The sequence below is a fragment of the Schistosoma haematobium genome, chromosome ZW (genome assembly GCF_000699445.3).
Source record: "Schistosoma haematobium chromosome ZW, whole genome shotgun sequence".
Lineage (NCBI taxonomy): Eukaryota > Metazoa > Platyhelminthes > Trematoda > Strigeidida > Schistosomatidae > Schistosoma > Schistosoma haematobium.
In genome coordinates, this window is record NC_067195.1 from 37,151,372 (window position 1) to 37,168,525 (window position 17,154).

Below are 17,154 nucleotides of genomic sequence, written 5' to 3' on the forward strand. Positions count from 1 at the left end.
ACAGGTTGAAATCATGAGTCAGTTGAAGCTAGACCACCATTGAAACCTGAAAGCACTGGACGGCTGTTTCATTCTACTGTGTGACTCCTCAGCAGTGCGCATCCACGATCCCGCACCCCGTGAGATTCTAACCCAGGATCTATCAGTCTCGCGCCAGGCGCTCAACCAACTAGACCACTGAGCATTTGATCATAGATGAGCACTGCTGAGGAGTCGCCTACTAGGACGTAACGGCTGTCCAGTGCTTCCAGGTTTTTCATGGTGGTCTAGCTTCACTTGACTCATGATTTCAATCGGTGAAATTTCCAAAAATTTCCATAAAATCTCTTCTGAAAAACTAATTGAAAAGAAATTTCTTCGCTCGATTTGTTCTTTCTATACTTGCCAAATGCCAAAATTGGAATTTTCATTATTTCAAACTGTTTTCATCTTACCGATTATTTTTTTGAAATTATTGATAAAGTTTTCTACTTCACATTCATAAGATCAATGTTTGAATTTATTTTTCACTTAAATAGGTAACAGATAGTTCACTTCATGTAGATGAATTAAGTACACAACGAATTACTGGTCTTGGTAATTTTCGTCAGTTAGCTGGTGTACCAATTTGTGGTTCAAGTCAACCAGATACAAATGGTATTATTAATATACATAATGTATTAACAAAAGCATATTGGAATATATCACTAAAAATATAAGACCAGTTGTACATGAATTAAATACTAGTAAAAAGGTTCAGAGAAATCATCAAATGGTAAAGAGGTAAATAGTTATGCAGTTATAATACCCCAAATGATATGGATATGTCTACGTGATGATTATGTAGTTAAATATTCAGGTGAAACATGTAGTTGGAGAGAAAAATATAAACCAGAAGATTCAATAACATTACGTGGAGCTAATGGAATGGAACTTGAGGTTTGGTTTTAAACATTATTATTGTATATTATTAATTATATCTTTATAATTAGAAAAAAATTATAAGGGCAATATGTTTATTTTTGATAAAAGTTCTTAGATATTTTTAAATTTGTTAAAAACAGCGTTTTGAGAAAAATCAAATCAAATTTCCATTCATGTTTATCATTCAACCGTTTTGTGATATGTCCATAGATACTGCTTCAGATATAAGTTGATCTACTTTCACAATCCCTATACCAGTAATTAACATGTGCTCACTAGTGACTAACTTCGTGAGGGAATTCTCGGAGTTCTAGTGAGAAGCCGTGATCAGTGGAGCTAATTCATGTCAAGTAGAGACAAGTATCTACCTCAGTACAATGGAAGATGGTCGCGCAATTTCTTGGATTGGTTGATGTTAGACACTATCATCATTGGATACCGGCTCAGTGGTCCATCAGATTAAGTGTTCGCGCGCGAGGCTGAAGGCCGTGGGTTCGAATACCACGAGAGTGATCGTGGATGCGCACTGCTGACGAGTCCTACAATAGGAAGAAACGGCCGTCAAGTGCTTCCAGATTTTCAATGGTGGTCTAACATCAATCAGTTCATGATCTCAATCAAAAACTTATTAATCTCCACAACCCCTATACTAGATATAAATATAGTTGCTTCAAGTTTTGACAATTTATTTCAACTTGTTAATTATATTATATAGATCGACATGAGCTTATTCATTAAATAATAATAAACAATATGAAAATGAATGAGTAGAAGAATATAGTTTGTTTTACTGAAATTTGTTAATATTAATGGATGGCTTATAGGATATTCGGTAATTCGACCCAATCCACACATTAAAAGTTTTAATTAATTAATATAAAAAGGAGTTTTTGTGGATATTATAGTAATTCCAATAGTTGAAATCATGGGTCAATTGAAGCTAGACCATCATGGAAAACCTGAAAGCACTGGATGGCCGTTTTGTTGTATTGTGGGACTCCTCATCAGTGTACATCCACGATCCCGTCTCGCACGATTCGAACCCAGGACCTACTTACGCGAGATAGTAACTCACTGAAGACAATGGTAGATGTGTCGTTCAATTTCGTGGATTAATTAATGTTAGACATTAACACAGTTAGATGCCGGCTCAATAATCTAGGGGTTAAGCGTTCGCGCGCAAGACAGATAGGTCCCTGGTTCGAATTTCGCGAGGTGGGATCGTGGATACATACCGTTGATGAGTTACACAGTAGAATAAAACGGCCATTCAGTGCTTTCAGGTTTTCATAGTGGTCTAGCTTCAATTAACTCATGATCTCAACTATTGAAATTTTAATTGTTTAATAATTAATTTGAAAATTTTTATTGCTTTTTTAATGAAATTACAAATTAATTTACTAAAAGCGAGTTCTCGAAATTTGTATGAATAGTGCATATTCGTTTGTCCTTAAAGGAATGTAAAAGATTCTCCATTTTTCTTCTTGGCCAAACGAATTCACTTATAGAAATTTATAAAATGAAAACTTTATGAATATAATTTTACACAAATTCATTTGATCTTTTCTTAAGCAAAATATATACTAAAAGAAAATTTATGATCCCATGTAATTCCAGGGTAAATGTAACTGATTAGTAACAGCAGTTTGAATTCTGTAGGATCTTCCTATGTTAACTATCATCTATTGAAATTAAAAGAAAGATAAGAAGCCATTATTTATTCGTTTAGGTGAATCAAATGCATTTAAATTGTCAAATCAGACATTTTTAATACACAATGAGTTTCTAAGAATGGAATAAAATTAGAATCGAACTATGCACTAATATTATTTAAATAGTAATCGTCCAACTTACTTAGCTACTTACTTACTTACTTACTAACGCCTTTTACCAATCACAGAAGAACAAAGACCACCCAAAACATTCTCCATCAAACACTGACATGACCAATCATTCCCACTTCTTTCCACTTGCTATTCATCATTTTCATGTCTGCTTACAATTCACAAACAGTGTGTTATTCAACCTTCCTCATTCCCGTTTCCATTCAACATTCCAAGTTACAGCTTGCCTCGTGATGCACATTGATGGTATTCTCAATGTGTGTCCTATCCACTACCAACGCATCTTCCTAATTTCCTCTTCAGCTGCAAGCTAGTTTGTCCTCTCCCACAGTAGGCTGTTCCTGATGCTATTCGGTCAACGGATATTGAGTGTCTTGCGTAGACAACTGTTTATAAATATTTGTACACTTTTGATGGTGGTTGTGGTATTTGTCTAAGTTGCATCTCCGTACAGTAGAATTATCTGTCTTGACGTTCGTATTGAAGATTGTGACTTTGACATTGATTGACAGTTGTTTCGAGTTCCATGAGTTCTTCAACTGTAGGAGTGATGCCCTTGATTTGCCAATCCTCTCCTTCACGTCAACACTGAATCCTCCTTGTTCATCGATGATGCTACACGAATACCTGAATGTTTCCTTCTCTTCCATGGATTCTCAATCCAGTGTGATTGTATTGGTGTTCTCTGAGTTGTATTTCAGGATCTTGTCTTTTCCCTTGTGCACGTTGAGGCCCACTGACGTAGAGCCTGCTTCTATACCGTTTGTCTTGACTTGCATTTGTTGGTGCTTATGAGGTAGAAGGGTGAGGTCATATGCGAAGTCCAAATTGTCTAATTGCATCCAACCTGTCCACTGTATTCCATGATTTCCGCCAGATGTGGACGTCTTCATAATCCAGTTGACCACCATGGAGAAGAGGAAGAGAGAGTAAGCATCGTTGTCTGACTCTGGTCGTTACTTAGAATGCATCTGTCAACTGTTCTTCATGCACGATTTTGCACTGTAGTCCGTCGTAAATTGTTCAACTACATTGAAGCTATTACATTAGACAGAACTGTGTTCAATTTTCAATACTTTTTGTTCTTGTTGTTCATTTATCAATATTTAACTATTATTTATTCATATACAGATATGTATATATTTATTTGTGTTTAAATAATGTTAATTTTCGGATATGATTTTCTTTTTTGATATTTTCTACACAGGAAATGGAACAAAAATTTGCTAATTCAATCAGTAAAATAAAACCTCCATGTAAATTATTCAAATTAAATGATAATGGGAAATTATCAATAATTAATATTGAGTCAACTGATCAACAACTTGAATTATTAAGTTTAAAACAAATGTTTAAACAAGCATTTAATATGGTGAATACAATAAATTCATCAGTATCATCGTCGTCTAATAATATTAATAATAATAATAATATGGAGGTATCATCAATTCACAGCACACTGATTGATAAAGTACCTAATTCCTATGCAATTTATTTGAATGAACATGCTAAATATCACCGTGTTCCGTTGCCAAATTATGGTCATCCACCTCCACCGGTAATTTTATCATTCAATATTTTATATTCTTCATTAAATTGATTTATATATATTAAATTCATGAAAGTATATTTTTAAGCAAAGATGGATAGTGGCTAGCAGTGGAATCCTGGTTGCGCGTTTAGTCCTATTTGTAACTCGTCAGCTGGATGTACCTGTATCTCAGATTTGATATTCACTCTGAGACTCGAACCCAATACCGTTCGCTTCAAACGCCATCATGTTAACCATTTAGGTACTGAATCCTGATAGCCACCTGCATGTGCAATGTGGTGAAGTTTAAATTCACTTGGTGTTGTTTTATTTGTTTTATTTGGTACCTATGTAAGGAGAAAATACGTAATCATGCAGAGGCAATATATGTGTTTTTATAAGTAATAATCAATATCGTATACATTGAAGAAATGAATTATTATTGTAATTTAATATGTTAGTCTAGTAAATAATATTCTGATGAGTGAATAATGGTATATTCATTCGATTTCTCGAAATTTTTCAATCAAAATGCTATAATAAACTGAGCTATTTATCATTTTACTTCTTTGACAAATTTCATAGATGCCCATTTTTTTATAAGAACAGTGAAAATCAAATATCACTGTGATGTAACCAATAATCTATTGTTTTTGGTAACAATTATTTTGTTTATCAAGAAGCTTCTATCATCGAATGAAAATTAAACCTTTCATCCTACTTACAAATTCCAATTCTAATCAGAATCATCATATGCTCACTAGTGACTAGATTCAAGATGGATTTCCTACAGTTCTAGTGAGAAGTCGTAACCAGTAGAGTTCAATCCGTGTCGAGTGTGAGACAGTTAACCACTTCAAACAATCGATGAAGTGTTGCTCAAAATCATAGATCGATTGAAGTTAGATATTAACAGTGTTGTATGGTGGATCAGTGTTCTGGAGATTAAGCGAAGGTGTACGGTACCGGGAGTTTTGGATTCGAGCCCCATGTTTGGTGTTGTAGATGTGCATTGTTTGGAAGTCTCATATTAGAACGAAACGGTTGTTGAGTGATTCTAGGTTTTCAAGGATGATCTGGCTAACATCGACTCGTGAATTCAATTGTGAAAAATACTTCATACTTTGTGAACAAACGATTAGATATGAGTGTTATTTTAGTAATGAGATCTCTTTACATACATTCATTATTTATCTTTTTCTTAAGCTATTCAGTTGCTCTATTGTGATAGACAAATAATTTCTCTCATTTCCACAACCCAGAAAGTAACAGTAATTATTGAACCTACTATCCAAAGACTTTTGAACGGACTCGTTATATTTAAATTGTAATTAAACTCTGTTTTTTAATAAAGGTTGAAAATTAGGTGACCTATGAGTGAAATTTTGCCTGAATTCTTCTATATTATCCAGTACAAAATAACTACCGAAATTATTTTTCCTAAGAAATAACTTTCAATATTGTGGTTCATCTAATAAACTTACACAATAATCATTTTACTGATAAAAACGAATCGTAATGTACAAAATGATTAATAAAAACAAACTTTAAACGTGACGTTTTGTGAAAACGTTTCCGCATGGACTCACAGTGAATTTATATTTGAAATACTGATATAAATCACATAGTCTGCTAAATAATTGTTATGTAATTTAATTATGGACGACATAGACTTGAAGAAAGGAAAGAAAATGGAGAGAGATTCACAAACCTATGTGCATTCAACAGAATAGTTATAGGCATAACAATATCCCCCAACAAACGCATATGCAAAACTATATGGGTCTCACTGGACCACACCACGGAGAACCAGATAGGTCATATTTGCATCATTCAAAAATTCACAAGGTCAATGGGAAAAAGGAGCTTCAATTGAAGAGCTGACATAGCTTCAGATCACCATCTGGTTGTGTCCAAGATGAAACTGAAGCTAAAGAAGCACTGAACAGCTAGAAGAACAGCATTACAAAGGTTCAATACATCCTTTCTTCGACATGCTGGCAAACTCAACGAAGTCAAAACGGCTCTCAACAACAGGTTTCAAGCCTTACAAGGTCCACTCAAAGAAGAAGAAACTACTGTGGAGGACAACTGGAAAAAGATCAAAGAAGCACTAACTTCAACCTGTCAGGAGGTTCTAGGTTGCAAGAAGCATTATCATAAGGAGTGGATCCCTATCGAAAACCTGGACAGCATTCGGGAAAGAAAGAAAAGGAGACACCATCTAACAACAGCTGAACAAGAACAGAGGAAATCAAGGGACAAGCTGAATACACAGAAGCAAACAAGCAAGTGAAGAAGAGAATTAGGGCTGACAAGCAGGAATACGAGGAAAAGCTAACAACGACAGCGGAAAAAGCTACATGAGAGTGAAACATGAAACAACTATATGATATAGCGAAGAAACTGTTAAGGTAATATAGCAATTTGGACTTCGCATATGACCTCACCCTTCTACCTCATAAGCACCAACAAATGCAAGTCAAGACAAACGGTATAGAAGCAGGCTCTACGTCAGTGGGCCTCAACGTGCACAAGGGAAAAGACAAGATCCTGAAATACAACTCAGAGAACACCAATACAATCACACTGGATTGAGAATCCATGGAAGAGAAGGAAACATTCAGGTATTCGTGTAGCATCATCGATGAACAAGGAGGATTCAGTGTTGACGTGAAGGAGAGGATTGGCAAATCAAGGGCATCACTCCTACAGTTGAAGAACTCATGGAACTCGAAACAACTGTCAATCAATGTCAAAGTCACAATCTTCAATACGAACGTCAAGACAGATAATTCTACTGTACGGAGATGCAACTTAGACAAATACCACAACCACCATCAAAAGTGTACAAATATTTATAAACAGTTGTCTACGCAAGACACTCAATATCCGTTGACCGAATAGCATCAGGAACAGCCTACTGTGGGAGAGGACAAACTAGCTTGCAGCTGAAGAGGAAATTAGGAAGATGCGTTGGTAGTGGATAGGACACACATTGAGAATACCATCAATGTGCATCACGAGGCAAGCTGTAACTTGGAATGTTGAATGGAAACGGGAATGAGGAAGGTTGAATAACACACTGTTTGTGAATTGTAAGCAGACATGAAAATGATGAATAGCAAGTGGAAAGAAGTGGGAATGATTGGTCATGTCAGTGTTTGATGGAGAATGTTTTGGGTGGTCTTTGTTCTTCTGTGATTGGTATCAGGCGTAAGTAAGTATTTCAACTCCCATGGAACTTTATATTAGTCTCTAACTAGAATCCCAATTGAATTAAATATCCTAGCAACCTGAAATTTCCTCAAAAACAACCGGATCAGATAATATTAAAATAATTTAATTTCGTTTCATTCATACAAATCGATTGAATTGTTTTGGTGATATTTTCATATGATAACAAATTAAATTTAACCGGTTTCTCAAATACTTTTATTTAACTGGGCGTGAATTATATTGCCATTTGATCAATTAAATGTTTATACATTAATATAAAACTCGATATTAGGATGTTGGGTAAATTAATGCGAAACATCTAAAACCAATATCCTCGGGCTTATTTTTTCTGAGTAGTCGAAAATGGAAATCTTCGAATGCAAATTATGTATTCAGTTTATTCTTTTTGAATTTGGAGGTAAACTTTATCGCATACTGACTTCAACTGACGAATCTTCAAAAGCCAATGAACATAGGAAGACTGTTTAGTCATGGTTTGATCCGTTTCAGAAGTGCTCAAACCATAACTTTCAGACATTGTGGCTAATGAATTATTTACAGATTGATTATCAAGAAATTAAATTCATCGCGCTAATTCGTAATATAGACTGTCGCACATCCATTACCACCGATTATTTGTTTTAATTGTTACCAGATTGCTCAGCTCCACAGCTTACGATATCTCACTGTAAAATATGTGTCAAATTTAATCACCATTGTCCACATGATTATTATTTGGTTTGTTCAACAGATTATTTTTATTTCAAAGTAGTTTTCTCAATCGACTGAACTCAGTTAATAAATCGTTAAAAATTGTAATTCGCTGATAAGCTGCTTTGTGCTTATTCTGGATTGTACATGATTGTACATACACGATGATGTAATTATCATTTTGAAAACAAAAAAGGGTAAAGAGGGTAAAACTACTTACTTACTTACGCCTGTTACCCCTAATGGAGCATAGGCCGCCGATCACCATTCTCCAACCCACTCTGTCCTGTGCCTTCTTTTCTAGTTCCATCCAATTCTTCTTCATCTTTCCCATGTTTATCTCCATTTACCGGCGTAATGTGTTCTTTGGTCTTCCTCTTTCCCTTTGGCCTTGAGGATTCCATGTGAGGGCTGCCAATGTGTCCCATACTAGGACGAAACGGTCATCCAGTGCTTCCAGGTTTTCCATGGTGGTCTAGCTTCAATTGACTCATGATTTCAACCTGTGAAATAAATGTTTCTTATATAAGGAAAGCGAGAGTAGAATGTGCATTTGGTATTTAATATGGTAAGTATGTACGACTGGCATACAAAATTTGAATTTCATCGATTGCCTATGGTATCTTACAAATTTTAGGAAGAAGTAATTTCATTACTTAGTAAATTAATTATATTTCTCGGTTATAGATATTTAATATTACAATTTTCTGAATTTATTTTCACATTGTAAGTTATTGATTACATAATGTTAATTGCTTTTCCATTTGATTTATACAAATCTAACTGTTGATCAATGTAAATAAATCATATATTAATCAGCATATTCAAAGTTCATTTGACTTATTTTTTTGGTGTATGATAAATCTTCATTTATCTTTTTCATGTCCTTATTTGTATTGTGCAATTTTCTGTTTCCAGCCACAAATGCCAGTTTTCCACAATTGCGTCCAAATGCCCTGGTAAGGCCGAGAGTGGGGAGTCCGTTCTTCCTCTCGAAATGCTCTCACATGGCCACGCGTATACAGCCACTACCAGCCACTACTCACCGCCTTCTCGGGGTGGGGAGTTATTTACGAAATTGAGAGGACGGAAAGCGTATGTCCGGCTCTTTAACCGGATTGGTGGACACGCAGGGTTTACCTAGGGAGTTGGAAAACCCTGATTCCAGATTAATCGTGCACATGGGCTCCAGGATCCTAAGGGAATGAATGGCGTACCAACCAGTTGTTGGTCACCGGCTACCATGGGACTGTATCCCTCGACGTCGCTCCGCTGACTTGTGGATCAAATCTTTAGGTCGAAGGCTCCGGGTGTGGCCCTTAAGAAAACCACCTGCTTCAGTTTGGGCACCCGGGGAGTATCACACACCACACACAAATCAAGTGACTTTTGGCGCATATGTATTCAGTGCCCCTTTGTACCAGTGTTCATGTGTTCAAATAAATAAATAAACACTTATATCGGATTTTTTAATATAAATAAAAAAGATATCTTTATTCTTTTGGGTAATCACTCCTGACTTAGGATTCATTCATGAATAATTCGCTGTTTCAGTAAATGCATAATAATTACTCTGTTTCAGCTGGTGTTTAACAAATGTCTATCTCAGATGCATGTATTGAGTGAACATTTCAAAGACTATACTACAACATTTTCATCAGTAAACAATCAATATTTTTCTAAACTATCAACATAGTGACAAGATAATGTACTGATCAAGGTTGCAGTAATATTTAATTCCTTCAAGATAAAAATTGCCGAAGGTCTAGGGAACACCATATATATATATGACAGTCAAATCCGAATGTTTACATTTGCTAGTTATATGAAGTATATATTCATGTAGACAAGGTATACAACATTATTTACTTAATTTTGAAGGAGTTTTGTTCTCTCTAGCTCACAGAACAAAACTCCATCAAAATCATCCATCTGAGCTACAAATCTTCTCCACCATCTCACTATTTACTTAAGTTCTGTGTTAACAGCATTTTTGTACCTATTTTTCGAAAATCATAGCTTTGTTTAATTTATTTTGCTTTATAAACATGTTTTTACATTATGGACAGATTTTTGACGACATATTACGCCTAATGTTGAATAATGCTCGTGGTCTTTTAGCCAGTGCAAATACGTGTCTTTCATTAAAACACGCTTGCAGTGGTTTAAATCAACCAAATAAATCAGCAAGACAATCCATTTTTAATTCAACTAATAAAGATGACTTACAATTACCAAGTCCATCAGATACATTATTAAACAATGTGCCTGTAACAAATCTAATATTTTTTGTGAAAATGGTCGTGAACGAACAAGTTTGGCTATGGCTATAGCTGGGCTTATTCATTGCCATTTATTTGGATTTATGTTTGGCTATCGAGCTGAAGAAGAAGAACGTATTTCATTACGTGATGCAAAATACACCAAGGGCGAGTTTATTGTAAGTCTAAGTAAATTCTCATGAATTTTACTGAACAGATATTTTTAACGTAAAACCAAGTTACATTTTGAGATAATCTAGTTCAGGTGATGTAATAGCACTAATATATATATATATATATATATATATATATATATATATATAATTGACCATCTAACGACTATTCGAACCTTTTCATACTTCTAAGTAGAAATTCATAGTTCAGCCCATATTTCCAACTTCAGTTAACTTTTTACATAGCTCAACCACTATACAAAAGAATCAATGAAAACTGTATTATTTCCGATATGAGTATACTATGCCAACCAACACATCGCCAATACTTCTAGAATCCACCTATAACCTAGTTAGTATATGGTAATTAATTGTAATTAAGCTGGGATTATTTTATACGGTTCAATTTAAAGTCACTCTTTCCATTGCTCACTGTTTGACTTTCAACGACTTTTTCTCATCTGACCTCAATGCATCTCAGTTCCATCTGGTTATAAATAGTCAAAATTAAAAAGAATCCTATTTATTATCAACTGTTCAATAACTTTTCATTTCTAAAATGAATTTAAACAACTCATTAAATCATTATGTATAATAGTCAGATATTTTGAAACTGAACAGTAGAGTTGAAGTGCCATCTTAATACATAATAATGGACTTTTATTATATATATACATATATATATATGTTACAACTGTGACTGCAGGTTAGAGCGAAGCGTATTATCGATCCGACCAAAGACGCGTAAAACACGTAAGAACGACCTAGAGTCCTAATTGGCCCTGCTTCCCTGGCTAGCCCAACCAGTTGAGTCCAGAACAAAAATCTCAGCCTCTGCAATATGAATCATTATATTTCAAGCATACTGAATTTATATACCAAACAAACCGACCACAACGTACCAATAAAATATGAACAACATTTGTGCAGGAATTAGCCAGATGTGGCTGTGAATAAGGGAGGTAGCGATTAACAGATAGGGAATAATTCATGAATGGTAAATCGTATAATAATAGTTCATGGGTCAAAATAAAGCTTATAATAAAAGGAATATGAATATGAACAGTTTAGTTACATAACAATTATACGATAAAAATATACTCATAATATTGGTCCATAAATGGATCCCAAAAATTACCATTCATTATTCTTATCGGGATACAACAATATATAGATGCTTAACTATATAATTAAGTTGTTAAAATCTATCGCAATAGATTTATTCATTTCTTTATTATAATTAGTTTCCACTATGAATTCAAATCTTGGAATTGGAAGTTAACTAGTTCGTTAAATATAATTTTTTTGTACTAAGAGTTAATAAATATGACTTCGATAAATAACTAGTAACTAACTAACTGTAACATTGATTGACCTAAGGAACATTTATTCAATCTAATATTTAGAAAAAACTACTTCAGAAAGTAAATCTTATATATTTTAACTTCATGAACATGTTATGCCAATGATTGATCTAAATCGACTACTGATCATCATAATTTTTAAAATGATTTTTTCAAGACTTACCAAAAATCTATTTTCTCATAATAGAAATTATGTATTTATATTATTTTAAGGTTTGAATAGGTTTTTCTGGTTAGCGTTTTTTTAGCGAGTTATTTTTCTACGAAATGGGGACGCTAACCCCATGCCCAACCCTCCTCCTTTATCCAGGCTTGGGACCGGCAGTAGCCCCGGAGGGACTCCATGCGGAGTAGTGATTTACTGATAATTCATGAAATAGTCTAGTTATTTCTTTAATCTTAATATATGGAAGTAATAAATTAAATTTTGGAAATATTTTTGATCAAATGTATAAACCAAAATGTTTGAAATTACCCACAACGTATTTAATGGTCGTTACGTTGAATTCAAATTTTTATCAGTTGTTTTTCTGTACATTTATTGACTGAAAGCTGCAAATATGTGCATTTTTATCAGTATAGGGGTTGTGGAGATGATTAAGTTTTTGACTGAGATCAGTGGAGTTAATCCATGTCGGGTAGAGACAGGCGTCTACCTCAGTATAATGGAAGATGGTCGCGGAATTTCGTGGATTGGTTGAAGTTAGACATTAACACCAATGGATGCTGGCTCAGTGGTCCAGGAGATTGAAAGCCCTGGATTCGAATCCCGCGAACAAGATCGTGGATACGCACTGCTGAGGAGTCCCACAATAGGACGAAACGGCCATCCAATGCTTCCAGGTTCTCAATGGTAGTCTAACATCAATCGGTTCATGCATGATCTTTATCAAGTGCATTTTTGGTTAAGACTTTCATTTTAAATTGTAATCTTTACAACATTTGTATTCCTCATTCGTGATTTCAAATTATGTCATACTGGACATATTCATAGCAATCAGTTGTAAATAACTCCAGCCCCTTATACCATTATGCGAAAACTATTTAATGCACAACTCAAAGTGTAATCTACTGTACATGTAGTAAACATTGAATATATTACAGACAATTTCATTTAACGAAACTATTTCGATTGGAACTTATAAGTAATTAGGTGTCTAAATGGATTGTTTAACAATTATTACTTATTTTCGTTTCTATTCATTATCAATGATGTTATTTTAATTTCATTATTTTCTTTTAAATTACTAGATTATAAAAAAATTGATTCGTATGTTGCCAAGAGGTCATCAAATAAAACGTGAAGTTGATTATGTATTAGATAAATGTTATGAATCTATGTCAATGATGCATTTTCATACAAGAGAAGAAATTTACTTTACTTATGTTAAAGTATGATTTAATTATTTTGTAGTTATTATTTAATAAAAGAAAATATTTTATTAGATTTTTAATAGTTTACATTATTCCTTTCCTGTATTGTTCATAAACTTAAATAACTCCAGTAGTATTATTAGTTTAATGTATACTCAAAGGCATTTTTTTCGCACTGACATTTTCCTCTTTAAAAGCTAATGGTAAATATCTTGTTTGATATGTAGAAACTCAAAGGTCATTCGAATGGTTATGATAATGTTCCATAGCTTCATTAAATGGGTATTTCCATATGTTCTCATTAATACGTTTAAAATTTTGGAATAGTGAAGAATATTTATAGCTTACTGAGAGTTGATTAGGGTTGCAGTTTTCTAGATGAATATTTAAAAGAGCTCGCTTTAAGTCAAATTAAGTACTGATAATTTTGTGTAGAACGGTAAAGAAAGTTTCTCAAACAAACCTTATGGATAATAGAACACCATACCATCTTTTTAATTAACATCAACCCAGACTTTGTAACAAGACAATTTATTGACATATTTTCCTAAGTCCTTTGAGCCTCGATTTACCTATATAGACTTATGTAATTGTTATCATTTGAGCTAGTATCCAATATACATTGTGTATGCTAAGTGAATTATCAAAAGTTATTTGGTTAGAACATGACCAAATGAACTATATACATTGCTAGCTTTATGTAGAAACTCGGTCTTATTGAGAATACAATAGTCTCTTCAATAAATCATGTGTTAAGGATGAGCCAGTAGGTCTTCCTTCACCTAATAATGGTCCTGAATGACAGGTTTTAGAAGATCATGTTAGATGTTTTGTTTGATTAACAGATTTCCTGTATTTCTCAGACAGTATCTTTTCAGTTGCACTACGAAACTAGGTAAGTTGGTAAGAATTCTTTCCCCTCTGCATTATAAGATGATCATGGTGACTACTGTTATATATAGATATCCCGAATGAAGAACTTTCAGTAAACATAACTTTTAGAAAAGGTAAACATATGCATTTCTCTTTATGGTTGTACTGACAAAGTACTCCTGGTAACAAATTACGTAATTTAAATTCACGCTACTGAAAAGTATTTAAAGTAGTACGTTTCTCTACGAACTAGCTTTAAAGAAAATGATTAGTATAAACTCCTAGTGTACTGAAGTCATAGGTGGTTAATCAATTTATGGGATTGAGCAGAATCATAAAGAGCATTTATAAAATGTGAAAACAATACAATGAATACGCCACTTGAACATCATCATTGAATTGTCTTTTACAAGCTCCATCGTTCTTTCGTTATTGTTGTTACTTGGACTGCTTCTGTTTATTTTTTTTATTCTTCTCATATTCCTCTTCTGTCGGTCAGAATCACACTTACAATTCTTGACAAACACTACTTAAATCCGTAAGTACAAGTAACACACATCACATTAGTAGATAACTAAGATTTGAAATGCTAACTATATTAAGAATTTGTATATAGTGATGGATTTGATGAAATTCTCAACACAGACATCCGTGCACTAATAAACAAAGAAGAAATGTTTTTGGTGGAGTTTTGTTCACTGAGCTGGATGGTTTGGTCGTGGAGCTTTCATCGTTCTTCTGAACGACATCATCAGCACAAACTTCAGATAGAAGTGAAGTGTTTAAATTTCTCCATATGTATCTCAAAGCTTGTTCTGTGCACCTCGACGTTGATTGGTTCTTATTGACCTTAAATTTGTCGTTGTTTACTTCTTTGTTTCGGTTGTGTCTCCCATTGTTTTGATTTTTGTTCTTATGTTTGTGCATGATTTTTCTGATTGGTTGATAAATTGGATTGATTTCAATATGCTTGTTGATTGCTGATTGACCTGAGTGCCAGGCTTCTAAAAATTCTCTGGTGTTTTTGGAGTTTCCTCTGTCTAAGATTTCCACATTTTTCCAATCAAATGAGTGTCCGCAGTTGTCCACGTGTATTGATATAAGTGAAGAGATATCATGCCGTTTGACTGCTAATTGATGTTCATGTAGGCGAAGGTGAAGGGAGCGTCCACTTTGTCCGATGTAGTGTTTTTCACAGTTGGCACAATTTATCTTGTAGATGATGTTTGATTTGTTTTCCTTTGTTATTTCATCTTTTGGTTTGCAAACCAACTGCGGACAACTGCGGACACTCATTTGATTGGAAAATGTGGAAATCTTAGACAGAGGAAACTCCAAAACACCAGAGAATTTTTAGAAGCCTGGCACTCAGGTCAATCAGCAATCAACAAGCATATTGAAATCAATCCAATTTATCAACCAATCAGAAAAATCATGCACAAACATAAGAACAAAAATCAAAACAATGGGAGACACAACCGAAACAAAGAAGTAAACAACGACAAATTTAAGGTCAATAAGAACCAATCAACGTCGAGGTGCACAGAACAAGCTTTGAGATACATATGGAGAAATTTAAACACTTCACTTCTATCTGAAGTTTGTGTTGATGATGTCGTTCAGAAGAACGATGAAAGCTCCACGACCAAACCATCCAGCTCAGTGAACAAAACTCCACCAAAATCATCCACCTGAGCTACAAATCTTCTCCACCATCTCAGAAATGTTTTTAAAAACGATGACCAAATATCATGATGTTTGAATACAGTTTGAATTTGAAAAACACAAATAACTGATCAAATAAGTTATTTTCAACGAATTCTTATCAGATCCAAGAAGTTTACACATGTCTATATGATCAACAACAAAAATTCAAACTTGACAGAAATACTTTTCCCAATAAAATACGGAACATAGACAAGCAGTCGTAAATTTTCCAAAATTACAATTGCTGTTTATCAACTTTGATATGATTATTAATGTAACGATTACTTGAAGAGTGTTTTAGACGAGATAAATTTACTGATTTAGTTTAACCATATGAACTGTTGTCGAATTCCTCATGTTTGACTATATATTTACGTAATCATTCAAAAAGATGCTAATGAATGTGATGAAATGAATGTTTGGTATATCAGTTAGCTTAGTCAATGAATACCAATAAAAGCAGCTATTATGTTTAATTTGTCTTTTAATATCAATATCATCACCGTGTTCGCACAAATGGATTACTTATATACCCCTTTATAGTACTATATACACGCCTTCAATAATGTTTCCAAGTTAAATTAAGAAATATAACTGAGATATTATACTGAAACTAGTGTCAAACTAGTAAGTCATTATTTGGTAGTAAGAATATTCGTTTTAAATTACTATTAGAAACGTTTAAGTCCACAAAGTCAACTGATCTCCTGCAAACAGTAGAGATACCTTGAAAGGATAGGTTATAATAAGTACATGCATAATAAAGCATTAAACTACTACTGTCATTTTGAACAGGATGATTTAACTGTTACAGTACTACAGCTAACTTAAAAATATTTGCCACTGGTAACTTAACAGATATTATTTGTTACTATTAGGCAAGAGATGAAAATGATCCAGAAAAGAAATTAAAACTACGTAAAAGAAGTTTAGCCTATTTGGAACGATACTTCTTTCTAATTCTCTTCAATGCATACCTTCATGATCAACAAACCTAAACGGTGGAAAATTTCATTTGAAGTTTGGATTGAACACGTAAGTTGTTGGGTTTTTTTAATTTTCAAATTATGAATATTGTTTACTACAGTGATTAATTGGAGCCATTTACTAAACATCCGTTTTTGTGCAAATGAAACTAACATTTACAAGAAATGAAAATTCCCGTAAAACTTTCAAAATTATTTCACTTGATAT

The 17,154-nt window shown here is 33.7% G+C and overlaps 1 protein-coding gene across 1 annotated transcript; it reads left to right on the forward strand.

The window, feature by feature from the left end:
- Window positions 1–518: 518 nt before the first annotated feature.
- On the forward strand, window positions 519–16,943 carry MS3_00001148 (uncharacterized protein). The gene is made up of 5 exons (XM_051208647.1): window positions 519–918; window positions 3,955–4,305; window positions 10,278–10,648; window positions 13,258–13,398; window positions 16,839–16,943. The coding sequence occupies exons 1-3, from the start codon at window positions 793–795 to the stop codon at window positions 10,539–10,541; spliced, it is 741 nt and encodes a 246-aa protein (XP_051071306.1). The 5' UTR covers window positions 519–792; the 3' UTR covers window positions 10,542–10,648; window positions 13,258–13,398; window positions 16,839–16,943.
- Window positions 16,944–17,154: the final 211 nt, after the last annotated feature.

What these genes read in the sequence shown, in the direction of transcription:
- MS3_00001148 (XM_051208647.1), top strand. Translation starts at nt 793, where the DNA reads ATGATATGGATATGTCTACGTGATGATTATGTAGTTAAATATTCAGGT. An exon ending in CTAATGGAATGGAACTTGAG is followed by an intron (nt 919 to 3,954) that starts GTTTGGTTTTAA and finishes TTTTCTACACAG; the next exon opens with GAAATGGAACAAAAATTTGC. An exon ending in ATGGTCATCCACCTCCACCG is followed by an intron (nt 4,306 to 10,277) that starts GTAATTTTATCA and finishes CATTATGGACAG; the next exon opens with ATTTTTGACGACATATTACG.